The 20734-nt window shown below is 40.4% G+C and overlaps 3 protein-coding genes across 3 annotated transcripts; 1 reads left to right on the top strand and 2 right to left on the bottom strand.

Annotated features, from left to right (window-relative positions):
- Window positions 1–4720: 4720 nt before the first annotated feature.
- cxcr3.1 (chemokine (C-X-C motif) receptor 3, tandem duplicate 1) lies at window positions 4721–8335 on the top strand. Its single transcript, XM_079165087.1, has 3 exons — window positions 4721–4782; window positions 6446–6841; window positions 6953–8335. Exons 2-3 carry the CDS (start codon window positions 6455–6457, stop codon window positions 7688–7690), a joined length of 1125 nt encoding a protein of 374 aa, XP_079021213.1. The 5' UTR covers window positions 4721–4782; window positions 6446–6454; the 3' UTR covers window positions 7691–8335.
- Window positions 8336–8448: 113 nt separating this feature from the next.
- On the bottom strand, window positions 8449–13557 carry LOC306700163 (C-X-C chemokine receptor type 3-like). The gene is made up of 3 exons (XM_079165088.1): window positions 13491–13557; window positions 12020–12373; window positions 8449–11724 (listed from the first exon to the last, which is right to left on the bottom strand). The coding sequence occupies exons 2-3, from the start codon at window positions 12368–12370 to the stop codon at window positions 10975–10977; spliced, it is 1101 nt and encodes a 366-aa protein (XP_079021214.1). The 5' UTR covers window positions 12371–12373; window positions 13491–13557; the 3' UTR covers window positions 8449–10974.
- Window positions 13558–14692: 1135 nt separating this feature from the next.
- On the bottom strand, window positions 14693–17215 carry cxcr3.2 (chemokine (C-X-C motif) receptor 3, tandem duplicate 2). The gene is made up of 2 exons (XM_079165077.1): window positions 16850–17215; window positions 14693–16459 (listed from the first exon to the last, which is right to left on the bottom strand). The coding sequence occupies exons 1-2, from the start codon at window positions 16883–16885 to the stop codon at window positions 15356–15358; spliced, it is 1140 nt and encodes a 379-aa protein (XP_079021203.1). The 5' UTR covers window positions 16886–17215; the 3' UTR covers window positions 14693–15355.
- Window positions 17216–20734: the final 3519 nt, after the last annotated feature.

Raw genomic sequence — 20734 nt, 5'->3', positions numbered from 1 at the left:
TAAAGGACTGAAAAAGGGAACATTTTGTTCTAACCACAAACACTCTCTTGCACCCCCTCATTTTCCACGTGTTCTATGAGTTTATGTATTAGTGATGAATTTCCAGCAGATGTACAAAAACACTCTCTCTGCCCTTCTATATGTACTAATAGCAAGTTTGACTACAAACTCACTTTTTTATTTTTATATAGCAATTACTCCTGTCACAATGCAAAATGATGAATTTCGCACACTGCCAACACAAAATGCATGAAAGAAGCAACATTTCAGTCGTACATATTTGTCGTGGAGCCCACATCTGCACCGCTCAACTAAATATCAAGGGTGAAAATGTGGTTTATGACAGTCACTGCAGCAAATGCTACACAGGAAAACCACAAAGGCGCTGTGGGTGCGACTTTTTTTCTAAGAAAATGTGCACAAATAATGTTTTCGTGAAGGTTGGCTGTTTAGTGATCTTAACATTGTAAAACTTTAAGGCTTCACAAATAAATCAAACTAACATTGACGATGCATCTCAACTGAAGAAATGTCTTCTTTGTAAGAATGTAGGTATGACAATGTAGACCCAGAGACGATATAAACTTGTCAAGTTTCTGTAAGTCACAGTTTAGACTCTGTTTAGGTAGTTATCCCTTTGATATTGGTTGGTGTATTAGGCCATTGTGGGCAATGTTGCAAATCAATGAACTGTTTAAAATTCCTGTTTACCAATTGTAGTGGCCATTTGTCAAATAAATCAAAATAAAACAAACAATAATCAAACGCCACTGATGCACCGTGGTCGGTATTTTACGCAGGCAGAAGAGAGTAGATTGTCCATGCAGGATTCCGATTTTCTTATTTATTTAGTAAAGCAAACAAAACAAGCAAACAAACAAAAAGAACAAAGAAAACTCCTGTCGTACCGTCTCTCCTGTACTGGTCCCCCGGTGCATGCTGGTCCTATCTGTCTACTCATATATATAGCCACAGGTGCCCACAGTAATTAACAAAACAACAACAAATGATATAACTAAACAAATTACTATTAAAGAGAAAAAGCAATCTTAATATATCAGACATCTAGAATAACTAAATAATAGTACTTATTAATGAAATAACAAAATACTAATATAAAATAAATAGCTCCAACACCAATATTGCAATATAAAATTACAAGTTACTGTCACCCAAGGCTGGGCAAAGGAATGGAGACCACACATGAGCTGTGAGTAAGAATAAATGCATGTTATATAACATAACAAAGTACACCTCCCATCCAGCACAGACACAGAAACAACCCCATCTTGTCCACCCTCAGATGAACCTTGGTATCTGTAAGACCACGAAGGGACACACAATTATAACCTGATTCCAGTGGTCATATAAAGGTACATACATGAAATGTCACCTCTGCATTCAAACCGTCCTAAGCACTAAGGAAGCAGGTTGCTGCTGTGAAACTTGGGTTTCAGTGTCTCGCTCAAACAGCAAAAACCACGTCGAACAATATAAAAGACAATCGAGTGCGTGATGACCAGCTCCCTCACAACATGAGGAACACGTTCAAACAAAAATCTTTGATTTGAGCTTTATGCAACACAAAACCGTACTAAACGTGCATGAACAAAAAAAAAGGTTAACAAATTACATTCTGGAGTCTCCCCCCCCGTCACTGGATGAGTGCTAGTTTTAAGGCAGGTGTTGTTATCAGGACCTAAAGGGAGAAACCCCTGGTAATCTCACAGACAGCTTGAAACCAAAAGCCATATTCTAGAATGCATTTTGTCAGAGATTGTGAGCCGTATCCTCTTTCCTTCTGTTCATCAGAAAGCTTGTAAACAAACAGACTTCATGTGTCAGGACTGAAACATTTCCGTGCATCATGAGATGATGTAACCGTCGGTGCTGCCATGGATGCAGGGCCTTTAAAGCATTTGGGTTCTGATGTTTGTGACATACTAACCTACAATGTGGTTACACCACTTTCAGTCAAACCAGAAGAAGGAAGGAGATGTGCAAATGGAAGGCTATACAAAACCATTTCTGCAGGTGTTCATGGTTTTGATATTTCCTTATTAACGTCCCGAATAATTAATATATCTTCCAAAAATAGCTTATTCAACTTATGTTGTTGTGAGCGATGTATCTCACCACCATCATGACAGGAAGTGGAAAATATTGCAACACTGAATCTCGTCCAATTAGCACACTGATTACAACTGGCTGTGTAAAATGATGGTTGCTTTTCAGCAGGATGGGATTCTAGAAACTGGTATGTGGAAATGGTTTTTTAAAAGTATTTTTGTGCTTTCAGTTCCTCAACCTATCGTCATGGAAATGCTCACAACCACAAACTTAAGTTCATCACACTTCATCTCAGTTTATTCACAAACTTATAGTATAGATAGTATCGACAAAAGCCATTTAAAAATGTGAAAGAAGTGGTGCAGCATTGTTGTCCTGTCTAACATTTCCTTAGCTAAACAGAAAAAGCATATGATTGTTCTTGTGTGGATCTCAAAACGAAACACTTCAGTGTCTGAAACCACATTGAGGCAAACAACTTTTCCACATCTTATTTATGCTTTCAAAGAAATCAATCATCCCTTTCCAAACATCTGAAAACAGTAATGTCACATGAGATTTTTGTGACATATGATTTAACCCGACAAGTCCAATACACTCCATTTCACAGCTCCGCCATACAGTAAAACTTTCAGCGTGCATGCTGTATCCATGTAAAAACCTTGGTGCAAATCAAAATTATATTAGTTTCCAGCAATATTTGTCTCTGGTTGTGGCCTGTAAAAAGACCCTTCCATCAGACTCTCACTGCAAGAACTGCATAAACCCTGCAAAACAAGAGAGGAACGAAAAGGTGTGAAACAAACAGGAAAACGCTCTGAGCTTAGAGGAGATGGGCGAGGGGAAACAGACAATTGAAACCCGGTGCTGCCGCAGGTGTCTTATTTGCATGCTGGCGAGACTCCAAATGCACCGAGGAAAAAAGAAGTTGAGATTAAAATCTTGAGGTTTTGGAGTCATCTGCAGTTATGAAGTGGCAAGTGAAAGAGATTCATGGTGAGATTTTACACTGATATGTGATATATAAATAGTATCAAGCCCATTAAAGGAGCAATGTGGAGTTATTTTTACATGCACTCCTTAGAGTTTATCTTTGCAGTTTAACAAATGTGCAATTCCTTCCTGATACAACATTTGCATAGTAAATACTTCAAATCCAGCATTGCGTGGTCCAGATTAGGAACCAGGCCCTCACCAGAGTCATCCTGATAGAGGACGCTTCTCACCACGTGTATGCTGATCAACCAGAGGAGTTCAACAGAGTGGTGGAAAAGATATGCAACTCCGTTAACTGATGGCCAGTGTGTGTGTGTGTGTGTGTGTGTGTGTGTTTGTAAGTGCAATTTTTTGCGTAAAAGGACTGAAAGTATAAAATCAATTCATGTCTGTTTTAGCACTACAACCCTGTGCATGTGGAGCATGAGGGATGGTTTGGCGTTATATCAAGACATCCAGTAGCTCAACATCAGTTTGAATGTTCATAGTCCTGTCCTGCTCTCATAGTAACAGGTTGTTGATATTATTGTTGCCAAGTTCATCACTGATTACGAACTCGAGAGCTTCTTCTTCCTTGTCTTTGCTGGCACGTTGCAGCATATCCTGGCATCAGAGGAGTAGTGTGACACTGTATTAGTAGGACTGTGTGACGCATCACCTGCGTGCATCTGCGTCTTCGTGTATGTGCACGAGATGCGCAAAACACAAAAAAAAGACAAAGAAACAGCTCAATAGGCCTACTAGAAGTCTAGAACTCGTCAGGATAGACACATTAACCAACATGAAGAAGTAAATTCATTACGTTTCATTATTATTTTGTATTTGTTTAGATGTTCAGACAAGAACGAACCTCAGTTGTCTCTGTAAATTGGTGTGTGAGTTAATAATGGTGAACAGCATGACCTCTGGAAACTCATTTCACTGCATTAGATCTATCAAAGTTGCATTTAAGTACTTGAATCTGTATTTTATATAATAGCATATCTTTTTTTAAAGGTTTAATTTAATTTGTATTGCAGATTTGATTGGTCTTGTTTTAGGTGCATCATTACAGTATGATCATCCTTGTATCTATTAATTGCTCAATTACTACATCGGCTTCTAACTTGGCTAAACACTAACGTCCTCTTTGAATATGTCTAGTTTCTGTGTTAGTGTTACTACTGTAGTGGCAATTTCATATATTGTCTGCTGTGACCTTCCTTGTGTCTCCTTTGCTGTTGTCATCGTGAATAGATGACAAACCCGGGGGTGAATAAAGTTATGTAATCCAAATGTGCAGTTCATAAATATAATCAATAGCTTCAACATCTCAATTGAATGTTACATTGAAAAGCCCATTACACATGACCGTGCCAGTGTATCTGTGGGTGTAAGTTCATAGAAATGTTATTCATTGTACCAGTCTACTCACATGTGTTATTTTTAGAGACTTGTTTCTTTTAAGAGAGCATCAAAAATATTAAAAGTGTGGTTGAAATCAAAATAATTCCAATAATCAATACAACAGTTTCCTATAACAAGAGACCCTCTGCATGGTTTTGTTCCTCCTTATAAGGATAACAGTTTCATACACGGTTAGAGGTATAGCTTTTTGATGGGCTTCCCCTTTGGTGGCTCTACATGTGGTGTTTTTGATGACACTGATCATTTCAGCTGTGCGCCCTCGTTAACCTGCTCACAGAGGACAATACAATATCAAAAGATTACACTTTGGTAAGTCATGGCCGTAGCCGAATTTTTCAGACGATGGTTTGTAAGGAAGATTTGAATAAATGACATGTCATTATTCATTATTTGATCAATGCATTTTAACTGCTTTTGTACTTCTCACCTGTTTTGTGTATGTGATCTTCGCCTAATTAACTAATTACCGATAAACATGAATTAAATCTTATTTATAGTATAATATTATTATTATATTAGTTCACAGTAAGAGACTGCAGTATGTCAGACTGTGATGTGTGGCGTGATGTGTGGCGTGACAATGTGCCGTTACCGTTACGGTGCCAGTCAGTAAAAAGTTGCAGCATTTGAGTCATTCATCATGACCAAATTATAATTAATGCAACAAGGTAAAGATTAAAGCATGATTGAAGCATTGTTACTATTATGTCATTTCTTTCTTTATTCTACTCTTCTGTCACGCTTTTTTATTTCTGTTGCACTTTTCATCCACATAGTTATTTGTATTTCATTATTTTTGTTTCATGTCCGTGTTATTCTTGTATCATGCTATTTTAGTTATTTGTGTTTCAACAAAAAAACCCATTGTGATAAATATTTTAGTGCATATATTTTAGTGGATATATTTTAGTGCAGTTTCAGAAGTCTTGCTGAAACTTCTGAAACTGAAATTACACACGCTTCCTCTCCTCATGTGCATGAATTTCTCTTCCCCAATCTGCTGAAAGCAATTCTGCACAGTAACATTATGACTAATAATTTCCTCCAGATTAACGGGGAACTCAGATCATGTTGATTGGCACAAAGTCATAAAGTTTATCAGGTATCATACCATAAAACCTCACAGAACTTGGTATTGCTACACCGCGGTCAAGAAATGATGCGGTGCTTACATTTAACAAGAACGGCAAAAAGGGTATTCTTTAGCCTTCAAAGTATTTGCTCTAATGCACCCCAAAAAGTTTTGAGCACAGATACAACTTCTCCAGAATACTTCAGGATTATGTCTAATAGACAGACTACAAACCAGTTACTCAAGACCAAAACCTCTTTTGCTCAAAATGCATATGGTGACTTATTCTCTCTTTTTTTGACATAATTAATTGGTGTGTGTGTGTGTGTGTGTGTGTGTTGAATTGTTATCTTGCCCTGATCTGTCTTGTTTGTTCCTTTATTCTATTACACAGAGCATTTTAAATGAACTTCAAAAATGTGCACATAATTCAGATACAGACAATAGATAGATGGATAAATGAGTAAACAGCCCCACCGTGTGGTGCGCAAACCAAATTGATGTACACTACCGTTCAAAAGTTTGGGGTCACCCAGACAATTTCGTGACAATTTTCAGTTTCTTCGCAATTTCTCGCATTGGAATAGCCTTCATTTCTAAGAACAAGAATAGACTGGCGAGTTTCACATGAAAGTTCTCTTTTTTTGGCCATGTTGAGAGTATAATCGAACCCACAAATGTGATGCTCCAGATACTCCTATGTAGATATTTCATTAAAACCAGACGTTTCCACCTAGAATAGTCATTAACCACATTAACAATGTATAGAGTGTATTTCTGATTAATTTAATGTTATCTTCATTGAAAGAAACAGTGCTTTTCTTTGAGAAATAAGGACATTTCTAAGTGACCCCAAACTTTTGAACGGTAGTGTATAGATTTGTTCTTCTTTTTGTGCAGAGTTCACTGATGGACAACGGGGTGATCATAGCGACCGGAGACAGCCTCAATGGCTTTTTTGATGAAGAAATGTTCTACAATTACTCTGATGATGAATACGATTGCTGTGAGGACGTCATTTGCGACTCGAACAAGAGTGGGCATTTTGAGTCGTTGTTCATCCCAGCTCTGTACTCTGTGGCGTTTGTTGTGGGAGTCCTGGGGAATGGAGTGCTGCTGGGAGTTCTGGTTCAGAGCAGGAGGACCTGGAGTGTGACGGACACCTTCATCCTCCACCTTGGTGTGGCAGATGTCCTGCTGCTGGTGACTCTGCCCCTCTGGGCTGCACAGTCCGCTCAAGATCATGGATGGACCTTCGGCACTCCTCTCTGTAAGATCACCGGAGCTGTTTTCACGGTAAGAGGTGTGCAACAGCAAAGATGCACTAACTCTGCACTAGAGTGCATGATAGTAAATCGTGGTTGCAAAGAGATTTTTCACTTGTGTCGGATTTCTTTGTACCCTCAGATCAACTTCTACTGTGGAATCTTTCTGCTGGCCTGCATCAGTCTGGACCGTTACCTGTCCATCGTCCACGCTACCCAGATGTACTCCCGCAAGAAGCCCTGGGTCGTTCAGGTCAGCTGCTTGGCAGTGTGGCTCTTCTCCCTGATCCTTTCTATCCCTGACTGGGTCTTTTTGGAAGCTGTGAATGAGAATAGAACAAGCAATAAAATACAGTGTGTACGCAACTACCTCAGCCTTGCTTCTGGGGCAGTAGGTGACTGGCGACTGGCATCGCGCCTGCTCTTCCACACGGTGGGCTTCCTGCTGCCTTCAGTCATCCTGATCTTCTGCTACTCCTGCATCCTGCGTCGACTGCGGTGCGGCTCCCAGGGCCTCCAAAAGCAGAAAGCTTTCAGGATCATCGTGGCAGTCGTGGCCGTTTTCTTTCTCTGCTGGACGCCATACAACATCACACTCATGGTGGACACACTTCATTCCGGCAACAACAGCGATACCTGCGGGGTCAGGTCGTCTCTTGAAACAGCCAAGATAATCACCTCCTCCGTGGGTTTCCTCCACTGCAGCCTCAATCCCATCCTCTATGCCTTTGTGGGTGTGAAGTTCCGGCGTCAGCTGCTGGACATCCTGAGGTCTCTGGGCTGCAAGCTGAAGACAAGCGCCAAACTGCAATCTGTTACCAGCAGGAAAAGCTCCATTTGGTCCGAGTCTGCTGACACCTCCAACTCCATTGCTATTTAGAAAACTGACCAAGCTGACAAAGTTACGGAAAAGTCCAATATGGTAAAGAAAACTGTGCCTTTAAACGAGCAATCAGGATTTGATTTTATTGTATACAATATAGAGCACTCCAAAGTTTTAAGCATATACCTTGTAAATCCCAGTTTCTTTCCGGTTGCAGTGGATGGGAATGACAACAGCTGACACAAATACAGGTATATTCAGACAGTATGAGAAAAATATATATATATATTTTTTTTTATATCACCAAAGCATGTTAACCCAAAATACAAGTTTGAACCTGGAAATGAGCATAATATGTATGTGAAAAGAGACATGAACAGCAGATTGTACAATGCTTTTGTTAATTTTTGGTGTCATATAACCTGTAACATGCTATGCTTTCTTTCAGTGTCCTGTAGTTCACAGTCTTAGTAGCTAAACTTGAACATCGTCAACATGAACATGACTAAAATAATTGTGTCGGTCTGGGACTTGAGGTCAAACACCTGTCCTTGTAGGAAGCAGATCTATTTTTCTTGTTGCAGAAGTAGTCATTTCCATTTTCTGAGTGCAAGGCATTGCAACATAACATGTATATACTTCAGTGAGTATTATTACTAAGGCTATATCCTGCTTTGAAATATATTTTATACCACAATTATAGGTTACTGTATTTTGTATTTTATTTTTGTACATGGATTGTTCAGATACAGAATAAAATGATATTTGTTTTAATCAGAAACCAGTATATTTTTGACATGACAGTACAGCTCAACAGGACCCCTTAAAGGCCAATTTTACAAATTTACAGAAAATAAAACTTTACAGATAATTGAATGAATAAATACATTGTTTTAAATACTTAGAACATTTTCAAGTTTAGTTGGTGGGTAGTCAAAAACACCCATGCGCTTTATCCCTAAAAAACATTTGTTATTTGTGAGATTTTTACTTTAGTTTTCCTAAATTGTAATCTTGACAGGTAATTAACAGAAACTGATGTTTTCACATTATTCCTATACAGCTAGTAAAGAAGTTATCAAATCAGTCAAGTAAATACAGTATACCCTGTATTTCACAATTCAAACTTTAGAAGTTAGATTGTGCAACGGCCCTTTTCCATTCTCTGTTCTTTCTGTATGTATTGAGCATTTAAGCTATTTTAATGTCGTAACTTCTCTAAAAATGTTCTCTATGCTTATGATATAGTCAGGATACAGGTCATTACCTAGAAATACAAGCATGAACAACAAGTTGACTGCGAACCATCACGTAGGAGTTTCAGTGAAAATAGCTTACATCTCTTTGACAGGAAACCAAAGTCACAAAAAGCCGCCGCACATCCTCAAACATGTTGCCGAAGCAAAAAAAGACAGGTGATAGATGAGCAAAGAGCATAGGGAAATGCCGTGACTTGTGGCAGACTACTGTTTTCCATCACAGCACGTCTCATTCATAATTTACATGAGCAGCGAACATTTCACAACAGCAGGCTGGTGGCACTGGTGTTAAAAAGAGAGCATCCCTTAAAGTTTGATTCATAATAACAGGGTATCTATACTATAGATACCCTGTTATTACTCTACTGGTTCAGTCACTGAGACAAAGCGAGCGAAGGGTTCATAAACTCTTCCACAGTCTTTCAGAGTTAACAGCTTGGCTGCACGCTCATTCAAACACATCAAGATCTGTGTGGGATGTGGTCAACATGCATCTGTCTTGTTTTCAGTCATCGAGTCACGATGCTCAATTCTTTTTAACTTTTTAACTTAGACGAATAAAAAAGCCTTGAATTTTGGACGGACTCAACTCCCTTTACTGTGGACGGTACAACAAAGTTTGTGTTCGTCTACTGATAACAGGTTTGTTATTCATTAAAGAAAAGTCCTGATAAGTTTGGTGAGAAGCTCTAGCTGACACAGGAAATAACACTTCAATCTGAGGCAATGCTCAGTAATGCTATACACTTGACGTGTTGCTGCTGCCACAGATGAAAGCCGCATTTCTAACATTAGACCATAGTTCTCGATAGTTCTCGACCATAGTTCTTGGCTCGAGACAAACTGAAACACCATTAGAAAGAGGAAGGAAAATAGGCGGCCTGAGAGGAAGGAGGGTGTTTTCTTTTCTTGTGTGAACTTACTTTACACAGACTTTCTAAAAGCACACCCAGGTGTGAAAGACCACTTTATTTCAGGTCATATTTATACATATGTGTTAACGTTATCTTGCCTTGAGCGCAGAAATCAAGCATGCCTAGCAGGCCATAACCTGACCCAACAACGTGGAGGTGAAACCACAAATGTAGTGCTCAACACAACGTGCACCGTGATCTTTAGAATAAGATCTCGTCTTCTCTAACTTGTCTTCTTTCCTCCATCTGCCACCTACACCGTTTTTCCAGACAACTGTGCTCACGCGTAAAGCATGCCACTGTTCCCACTCCGCCAAACAAACAGACAAGTCTCTAGATGAGAGTAAACCGAGAGCTATGAAAGAGCTTCAGTACTGAGGTCTTTCTTCCCCTCTTCCGCCTCCTCTTCTGTCACCTGACTGATGACATCACCACCTGTTTGTGTCATCCACTGTCCTGCTGTCCACACATCCATGTTGAAACAAAGAAGTCAAAAAGAAACAAGGCTGTGGGATCCGCCAACGGGAAATGACCTCACTGCACTGTGGTCATACACACACACGCAGTCACTGGACAATTGTGGAATCCACACAGTCTTTACTGCCTGAAGATAACATAAGAAGTGAATCAGTTGTGTCATCCGATTACAAACTCTGTCGGTCTACTCGATGGAGGATCACAATGACACTGACTGAAGAATTATGTTGTATTGTTATTTACAAGAGCTTCTATATTACCATATTCCATGTAAGCATTATGGCATATATATGGCGTTAAAGCTTTATGATTATTATTTTACAGCTTAAAAACTGTTCACTGACACTTATATAAACAGTACAATAATAATAATTATAATAATAATAATACCAATAATACACAATAAAAAAGACAGATATTTACAATTGAATAAAAAAACTCATGATTTAGGGTAACAAGCTAAAATTGTGCAACAGTGATTTCAAAATACAAATACAATGTATGTCACCATGACGTGGCACGGAAACCTTCCCATTGAAGTGCAATTTCTAAGAGTCATTTTGTAAAAATATTTATTTCTCATCATAAGGTTCCCTTGAACCCATGACACGACTTCACCCGAAATTCCCCTCAGGGGTGGAGCATCATTCTGATCCCTTCTGAGTCACAGGAGGGAATTTCTGTCCATTAATCAGCACTGAATTGACTGCACCTGATGATCTGTACTTGTCACCTGTTTCAGCTCTTCCCCTTCGGGATTTTGGTCGGGATTTTGGTCCTTGCCAACACCCAAGCCCCACAGCGAGCTCTCAGATTCAACTTTAGCATGTCTAAACATGGCCAGTGTCTGTTTCCTGACGTTTCTACATAGGCCGAAATAGAGCAGAGGCCTGAGGCAGGCGTGCATGCAGCCCAAAGCAGATGTGACCGCCAGAGCTGTTTTCAGGGAACTTTCAGGCTGATGCGGCTCCTTCGAGCGGCTTCTGAAGGTGTCCACAATGAGTGTGATGTTGTACGGCAGCCAGCAGAGAAAGAAGACCCCTACCAGGGGCAGGGTGAAGGTGACGGCCCTCTGCTTCCGGAGGCCGTCAGAGCTGCGCAGCAGCCGCAGCAGGACACGGGAGCAGCAGAAGATCAGGGCGGCTGCAGGCAGCAGGAAGCCCAGCGTATGGTGGAGAACCCGTGACACCAGCTGCCAATCAATTACTGACTGGGAGTAGCTGTGAGCACACAGGGTTTTCACCTGGGCCGCATCTTTCCTTGCCACCAGGAAAACACAGTCAGGGATGGTGAGGATAAGGGAGACGATCCAGACTGACAGGCAGCTGATGTGAGCTGACCTGGGGTTCTTCTGGGAGAACAGCTGGGTGGCGTGGAAGATGGACAAGTGGCGATCCAGACTGATGCAAACCAGCAGAAAGATGCCACAGTAGAAGTTGATCTAGGAAAAAGAAGAGGAAAACTTGATTGACTGTGATCTAGTGTAAGATGGAAACTTCCAGCCAGCTTTCACTTCTCCTCTACTCTGATCCCCTCCTCTTGCCTCTTCCTAGAAATGCTGAAATGTGGATGTGTACTTGCTCAATAAAAGTATTTAAGTACAATGACCCTTGGTTGAGAGGGAAATAATGGCCGACAGCCAAACACAACTTTCTCACAGCTTCACTGAAAAGATCACCAGTTCACTTCCCAGACGCTGCCTGTTCTACACACACCACTTACAGTTACGTACTTACATTAAAAACAGCTCCACTGATCTTGCAGAGAAAACCCCCAAAGCACCATCCATACTGTCGAACCGCCTGTACTGCCCAGAAGGGCAGCGTCACCAGCAGCAGGATGTCCGCAACACACAGGTGGAGGATGAAGGTGTCTGATATGCTCCAGGATCGCCTCTTCTTAGCCAGAATGGCCAGGAGTAGTGCGTTTCCAAGCAGCCCTACAATCAGCTCCAAGAAGTACAGCACCGGGGTCAACACCGCTTTCCTGGCTCCTGGCTCGATGTCCTCTTTATACTCATAGTTGTCATCGTAGTCATAGCTGCCGTTCTGGCTAAATAATCCATCAAGCACCACCTCCATGTTCATCTACTGTGGAGGCAAAGAGAGAGAAATCTAAAATGCTGCAGAGCCTCAGAGGATGGATGTCGAAACACACCAGTTTAAATACTCCTCCCTCTCTGTGTGTGTGTGTGTGTGTGTGTGTGTGTGTGTGTGTTTGACAGTCAGCTGTGTGAGAGAGAGAGTTGAGTCTTGAAAATCTCCCTTTGGGAAGTCCAACTGACCCTCTTTAAACAAGCCTCAACCCACTCAGAACTCACATGGTGTGATGATGTCACTATATGAGGCAACAGTGGAGTTGGTTTAAACGGAAAGCACAGTTCCCCCTGGTGACGCACACACACACAAAGACACACACACACACACAGCCACCACCTATGAAGCTATTGTATGCACAGTGGCTGTGAGCTCTGGTGACTCTATTTTTACTGTTGATGAAGGTAGACACGCAAACACGTATGCCACGACACCAGAAGTACTGGTGTAAGGTACGACGCGTCAAAGAAGCTCGCGCAAATAGACATGAAGTGCTCCACAGCAAAGATCAGTTGCGAAACTGAAACTAAAGAAAGAAACAGCCGATAAAGGCTTGAATATCTGAACCGCTACAACTGACAATATGTATCAAGTCTCTAGTCTACATTTATTATAAACGGCAACATCTACTTGCTTATTCTGAGAGAACACTTGAACCGTATGTTACGCACATATTGGCTGCATAAAGGCTTCAGCCGCAGACTTTAGAGGGCAATAACCTCGCAGTGCGCAGAGGACGGATGATACTAAAAAAGGACAAACTCTTCACACCGGGGTCAAAAGGTTGGTTTAATTTACTGCCGTCGCTTTTGGGAAGGAGAGCAGACGGGACATCTTGCAGCTGTCGAGCGAACATCAAGTCCAGCAGAGAAAACGAACTAAAGTCTCTCTCCGCCTTTGAGCGTAAACTTTAACAGTGACTAAACCTAGAATTAAAGGGGAATAAATGCCGGGAAACACTCGATTACAACAGCACCCCGGGTAGAGGGAGAAAGGAAAGCAGACGATTCAGCAAAGCGCGCGCCTCACAAGCTGTTTTACAACACGGATGCAATTCGCGGAATAAAACAGTGGTTTTACAGCCTACATTATAAACTCAGAAGGAACTTACGTGCAGTTTAATTGCGTTCTCCCCGGATTGTTTTGGTTAATCAAATGTCACTTCGTCTCGCACATTGCATACTCTAATCTGCCAACACACGCAAAAAAACCGAGGGGCTCGATTTAGTTTTTCAAAATAAAACGTGTATTGGAAATCCCTGCAGCGTCAGCTGATATAATACTAAATAAAAGAGGCGGAGAAGTGGACAGTGTGCTTGTGTTTTTAGCGAGTAGCACATTAAATGATTAAAAAAATGGCACAATCCTGACTGCCGTTGCTATTATCTTGGGATTGAGGTGCTTTATTCTGAAGGCAACATTTCTCAGCTTCCGGCCGTCCGATCACTGTGCCTGACTTGATGCTACCATGAACTGCACGGGAGTGCTGAACACGAAGTACAGTCAAACAATGCGTCTCACAATGCGCCGCACAAAGAGCCGCTTTCCACGAGGTGGAGCCGTTTGTGTTTGTGTTTTCAAACCGAACAAATGTTTAAACCCGAGGCTTTAAACCTGAGTCCTGCTCCAACAGGAGGGTTTACCCGTTTAGATGAATACAATGAAGATGATTAAAATCCGCAATAGGTCTTTTAAACCATTTTTTTTACATCAGACTGTGACCGGGATGTTTTAGTGGGATCATGGTTTTACTCAAGTAAAAAAAAAATTCAGACAGAACGATGAAAACTAAAACATAACATAGTGTTTGAGGTATGCTATACAACCAAAGTATTGCTGTGGAATAAAAGACATAGTTTGATGTAGTTGTATGCTACTTTACTTGAGTAATTCCATTTTAAGCTACTTTAGAGTTAACTTTTGACATTTGTATTTTACATACAAATATTATATATTATTAAAAAATAAACTCATGAAATGCATTGATAAAGATTAAACTAGTGGTTTTGGACCTTTTTGACTTGTAAATGATGAACATTTGTAATCTCAAAAGTGACTTGGAGTTAAAAGCACAACATTTGCCTGCAATGGAGAAGTGCAAAGTTGCATTGAATCAAAATACTCAAGTACAGTACAAGTACCTCAGATTTGAACTTACATACATTAAATTCCACCACTTACATTAACCAGGAGACCTGTCAGTGCACTTGCATGTTGCAACTGCATGTTGTGCTGGATAAAAGTTGGTCAATTAAACGTGCGGAGAGAGAACCTGAGATGTTATGCATATAAGAACAGGACACTATATTTTATTACAAAATATTTATTACAAAAATCTTGGCACATCACAAACATCAAGCAAGGTTTTGATGTAATATACAAAATTCAAAATGAGTTATACTGCTGAAGAGTTTTGAAGCACAGAGAGACCAGCTTTATATGGATCACGAAAAACAAAAAACAAACAAGAAATTGAAATTTCAACACAACCATTTTCACTATTTTATAATCTGAAACTTGTTTTTCTGTAAACAGAGTGTGGAATCTGATAAGAATATATACTTACTGAGTGTGAGGATGTGAGATATGAGGCCACCGCTTCATCTCAACTGCTGAACAAGCTTTTCTAGGAGTATGAAGTAATCTAGACGTTTCACAAGATTGGATTCATGGACACACAAAAAAGTTAGATGACCGGGTCAGTGTGTTAAACATGTTGGAAGCTGCACCATACAAACTATCAGATATCAAAGCACCAGTGGAAGAAATCGTTTCCCGCTGAGAACATTTTAAAGTTGTGATTAAACTAAACTTATATTACATATTTGAATCCTTTCTTTTTCTGAATTCACTCAAGTTCATTTTCTATTTTTCTCTCACCCCCAACCCCCTCGTAACACACACACACACGCACGCACGCACGCACACACACACGCACACACGCACACACGCACCTCGCTCTTCCTGTCTCTCGTTTCACACCATCACAGAGAAGGAGGTGTTTTCGCTTTCTGCAGAGCTGAAGGATCCGGTGGTTTTCCTGAGCCTCCTCTCCCTCCACCCCTCCATCCCCAGCAAGCCTCTCTGTCCCAGCAGCCCCTTACACATTCTGACCAGCTCCCTCCTGAACTTCACCCCCACGAAGCCATACAGCAGAGGGTTCAGGGCGCAGTGCGACAGTCCCAAGCTTTCAGTGATCAGAGTCCCAATGTCCATCACATAGCCAAAGTGGCAACCTCCAGCCACCACGCCCAGCTTGTTCAGACTATCTACCAGCTGGAAGCAGCTGTACGGCGCCCAGCAGACGACAAACACAGAAACTAAGGAGACAATGAGGCTGAGAGACTTGCGCTTCTGGCGACGAGTAGCGTTGCAGAGGGACCTGAAGATGCGGATGTAGCAGTAGAGCATGATCAGTAAGGGGAGCCCAAAACCCAGAAGCACACTGATCAGCTGCAGCCCCACCTGCCACTGGGTGGAGTTCTCAGTGAACCACACCTGGCACAGGAGCGCCTTCTGTGTGCCCACAGTGTGAACCTCCGCTACCTGTTTGAAGGCTATGTCCACTCCACTCAGGCCCAGGCAGCACACCCAGATGATGGCGCACACAATCTGGGCATGGCAGGTGTTGCGCTTCCAGCCAGAGCTGACAGCATGGACGATGGCCAAGTAGCGGTCAAAGCTGATGCAGGCCAGGAAAAGGATGCCGCTGTAGCGGTTCAAGGACAAGAGGGCACCGGAGATCTTGCAGACAGTCAAGCCGAACACCCACTGGTGAGCCCACTGCACTGCAAACAGGGGCAGGGTGAAGGCCAGCAGGAGGTCAGAGATGGCCAGATGAAGGAGGAAGGTGTCTGTCAGAGAGAAGGCGCAGGCTCCACTTCTCTGAGAGTTTCGGTAGCGTCGGATCACACAAAGCACCAGCACGTTGCCCACAAAAGCCAGGAGGAACACCAGAGTGTATACAACAGGGGAGTACCTCTGTGCAAACACGTAGCTGTCCTCCTGTAGGCATGGGACGGCCTGCGACTTGCTTATGTCAGGGGAATCGGTGTAATTGTCATAGTAATCGGGATAGTCCTGTTGACAAAGAGAGGAAAAGACTTAACTCAATTTCTTGAAACAGATGGATTATAAAAGTGTGCTTCTCAGCATTTCACAAACTGTATAATCCAGAAATCCTTCATTGTATATTTTCTTTTAATTTACTGGAGCCTCAGTGATGGCAGTTTTTGACACAAAGGTCAAAAACCTGTTTCAGTATTTTATCAATAAGGAACTTTTAAAATAGCTAATGTTTGTGGAAGATACTGTACATTTGATTAACTCATCTGAAAATATCTGTTGTAAGAATATGTTCCCTACGATGGGTTAAACCTCCTCATGTTATAGAATCTATAAGGTGCAAACAGAGACTCAGTTCGTCCCCTGATGACCGATGATGCACAGATTTGAAAATGATCCACTCACCCAGTAATCATCTGTGGTTGGATGAACATGATCCATTATAGTGGTAAACAAGGAGGCAGCAGAACACCTGAAAACATCCAACAGCCAAGAGAGCACACTTACAATCACAACAAGTATTCAGATGAGAGAGGATCAGAAAGAAGAAGTCGTAATTTCAGGAACTGAATCCTCACATAAGACAGACGCAAACATAGCTGCGATAGGAATAGAAAACAGCCTCAGGGAAATTGTGACTGATGTACTCAATATGGAAAAATATTCTATTTTGTACTTAGTCTATACTGCAGATCCAATTTATCTTATTTTTATGTATACAATTCTTACATATACTATTTTGAAAGGGAACACCGTTTATGGTAATTTAACCCAAAGGAAGTAGAAACTGGTTTTACAAAACAATCCTTCACAAATAGAGGAGAAGTGAAAGTGCTTAGTTGACAGGAATCTACTATGGTGTTCTTTATGTTATGCTTGCTTTGTGGTATTACGCATTACAGAATGTTTTCTAATAACTTGGTAAAGACTTAGTATTCTGTGATTGTCACGAATTTTACAAATCCATGAAAAAATCAAAAGGATACATGTTGGAAGAATTTCTTTTACTGAAAGTTAGATTCTGATTTTAGTGATTTTTAACTCCAACAACTTTGCAAAGCTTTGGCCAAGTGAAAAGTAGAGCTCCATTTATATGCAATTAATGTTGAAAAAAACCAAATGAGTTACTTACCCCTCTGAAGTCCTGTTAAGAAGACAGGATGCAAACAAAGGGGCTGATGAAGGACATCCTGGATACTATATATGTTTAGATACAACCAAAACGAACACAACCGGAAATGAAGTAATTTGATCATCTAAGTGGTGAAGAATAACAGACTCTTAGAGAAACACATGAACATGCTCATGAGAGATGCTTTGGACAAACTGATAACAAAATGGTATCTGCAAGAATGCACTATACGCACTAAAAAGAAATACATTTAAATTTCGGTCATGCTCTGTAAAGCAACAAGTTAAAACACTATTGTGTGATAGCATTCGGACACCTTCCTGCAGATGCCTGATATGAGCAAACAGCTCCACTGAAACTACTGGTATTGTCTGTCCACATTAAAACTCATGTTGAGGTAAAGTTGTTTTTAACACATGCAGACTCAGCTCAGGACCACTCAAATGCTGATTGAGAGAGAAAATGTGGCGATGTGTCACAGAGCCCTTTGCTTTTTTTGCATAACTTCCACAAACTAGACCAGAGACAGACAGGATGGACAGAATGAGTAAAGTCCTCTTTCAGTACTCACTTTATGATTTATTTTCTTAAACAACTAAAGCATGTGAGGAACTGAACACTCTTGCGGTTGCTTCTGTCTCGACTAAGGGTCTTCTGGTAAATTAAATTATTGTGCAACATCACTGGTGTTTTGCTTCCTTCTGTCGACTTGTTTGTGTGATAAACAGAGCAATACACACCACAGAAGTATAATGTTAAAGTTCGTTATATTTACATTATGTAATCTGGTGAGCACATGGAGGAGTGTAAGTGGACCAGATTTTTTTTCTGTATATCTAAAAATAGTATTATTACTTAAGTACCAAGATGATCAAGATATGTATCAAACAGTGTAGAAAAATCACTAGTTAGGTCTCTCTAGTGGACAAACTGTGTAATGACATTGTTTCTATTTGACCTAAAGTTTATTTTGACCTTACTTATCAGCAGACAAATACAACTATTTATTGACTTTGCCAATCTACCTGTCCAAATCTGTAAGTAACATTATATCTGTGGGACATTCACTTTCTTATAAGCTTAATTGCAGGGGATGAGTCACAGAGGGCCATAACAATGTATTTCTTTGTTCTGTCTTGTCTTGGCAGGCGTTTTTGTAATCAGATTATAGTTTATCTGTTGCTCCGATCTGTTAATACAAACTGCAATGGGGTTGAAGGCCACACCTCTATAACCTACTTAGGGGGCTACAGGAGCTCAATGTGTCTGGTAGTTCATCGGTTAAATACAAAAAAAGGAAAGAACCATGATACCATCAAGTCATGATTGTGCATGTCATATTCTATCATCACGGTCTCTTCCCACATCATTGAGCCCACTTACATTGTATATTATAACACAAAAAATAAGCCATATAACAAGTGTTTGAATATTGCGTAGAGGGTTAATATGTGTGGACATTGGTTTTACTTCCTCATTGTTTGGAATCTCACAGACTCAACTGTTTCATGAGAAAAAAGAAAAGAAAAAAAAGTTTGTGAAAAAAAGTATTGAAACTCCTCCCTTTTCCACAAACTGGGATTGCAAATTGAAAGGTGACAAAATATAGAAATACCATATAAGCGTTGTTACTACACCATATAAGAAAAAAGGTCATTATGTTATATGGACTATGCATTTTGTTTGAAAAAAAAAAATGCATAGTTATTATAGTTAAAGTGTTTCTAAAACTCCAATAACAGTAATCCAAACGTATTTGGGGTTTGTGACGGCAGCGCTGTGTAAAAAGTACGGTCAACACCAAGATTTAGAGCATAATAAAATCCATTGTATCTGACCAGCTTTTACAGCAGTGCTACTTGTGAATTAAGTTGTCAGATTAAAATTATGTTTATAAGATATTGTTATGAAAGTAGGAAAAGTCATGAAGTATCAAGGTGACAAAACAATTTGAAGAATGCTTTTTAAGCTGTGAAATAGGACCTTGTGTCTCCAGTGTTCAGCAGCAACTCGTTTCTAAATGTTTAGAACAATATATACAGCTGTTTGAGCGTACTAATGACCAGCATCGGTACTACTATAGCATAGTGGTTCTTTTCATTCAATTCTGTAATGTATCACTGGGACTTCGTTGATCTTGGGCAGGCCGAGACCAACATAGAAATGAGTAAACTTGTAATGTGTTCCATCATACTATTATGCTAATTCTTTTTGCATTACATCTCGTTTGTGTTTCATACTATTTGTAGTTTGTTAAATTGTAATTAATTAATTTAACTGTGTGTGTATCTGTTTATTTTGATTTCATTATTTGTGTTAGATATTGATTCGTTGGATTTGTTTTGTGTATATTTGCAAATGTATTATTTAAATATGTTGACAACCTGAATCTTGAAAACGTAACATATGTTGTATTGTCTCTGGTTACTTTGCATTTTGTTTTGAGTCAACTCAAGTTATCTTGTGGAATTTGTATTGATTCAGTTTAATACTTCTTTAATGTTGTTGTTGTACATTAACTCAATTAAGACTGTTATAATTATGACGGGGTCTAATAGTTGTAGTTTAACTAAGGAGTCTTTTGTGTTGTTAACCAGTGTTCTCTGCAGAGCCATGTGTACATCTGGACATACTATACAAATTCAATGTGTACCAATGTCAAAAGATGCATCGTCGCACAAGAGTACAAAACCTATTTCGACTCTGCTTGAGGGTCCCAGCTCATTTTCTATTATTCTACATTATTATTACATCTACTATTATTTTCCCATTACTAGAATTGGACCCACAGTGTGTAAACACACCACGCCTGCGATAAAGATAAAACCTGGTTTACAAGTTGATGAAATACAAATATGCACGATATGCCCACTTTGTTCTTCAATTACTGAGTGCTGATTGAAAGTTGATACGCCCCAAAACTAAACACCTGGGTTTTGTCTTTACAGGATAAGATGACTGCACCTACCCAAAAGGCCATTGTTTGGCCATTTGTCATGTCATATCAGCACTGAAACTGGGCTCTGGTGCAAGAGTGATGTCAGACTGGGTATAAGAGTTGTGGCCTTGCCTTTGCCCTCCTGTTTATGGATTAAGCCCCGGACCGTCTACACCGCAAGACCACCGTTTCAGGGGCCATACACGAACCTCAGGAGGAG

Source organism: Pholis gunnellus (genome assembly GCF_910591455.1).
Source record: "Pholis gunnellus genome assembly, chromosome: 8".
NCBI lineage: Eukaryota > Metazoa > Chordata > Actinopteri > Perciformes > Pholidae > Pholis > Pholis gunnellus.
The sequence above is the reverse complement of the archived record's forward strand: the minus strand, read 5'-3'. Positions and strand labels throughout refer to the sequence as shown.

Bases quoted from the DNA above. Each gene is read 5' to 3' on its own strand.
- cxcr3.1 (XM_079165087.1), top strand. From the start codon at position 6,455: ATGGACAACGGGGTGATCATAGCGACCGGAGACAGCCTCAATGGCTTT. The intron at 6,842-6,952 runs GTAAGAGGTGTG...TTGTACCCTCAG, and splicing joins TCACCGGAGCTGTTTTCACG to ATCAACTTCTACTGTGGAAT.
- LOC306700163 (XM_079165088.1), bottom strand. From the start codon at position 12,370: ATGAACATGGAGGTGGTGCTTGATGGATTATTTAGCCAGAACGGCAGC. The intron at 11,725-12,019 runs GTAAGTACGTAA...TCTTTTTCCTAG, and splicing joins TCAGTGGAGCTGTTTTTAAT to ATCAACTTCTACTGTGGCAT.
- cxcr3.2 (XM_079165077.1), bottom strand. From the start codon at position 16,885: ATGGATCATGTTCATCCAACCACAGATGATTACTGG. The intron at 16,460-16,849 runs GTGAGTGGATCA...CTTTGTCAACAG, and splicing joins CAACCACAGATGATTACTGG to GACTATCCCGATTACTATGA.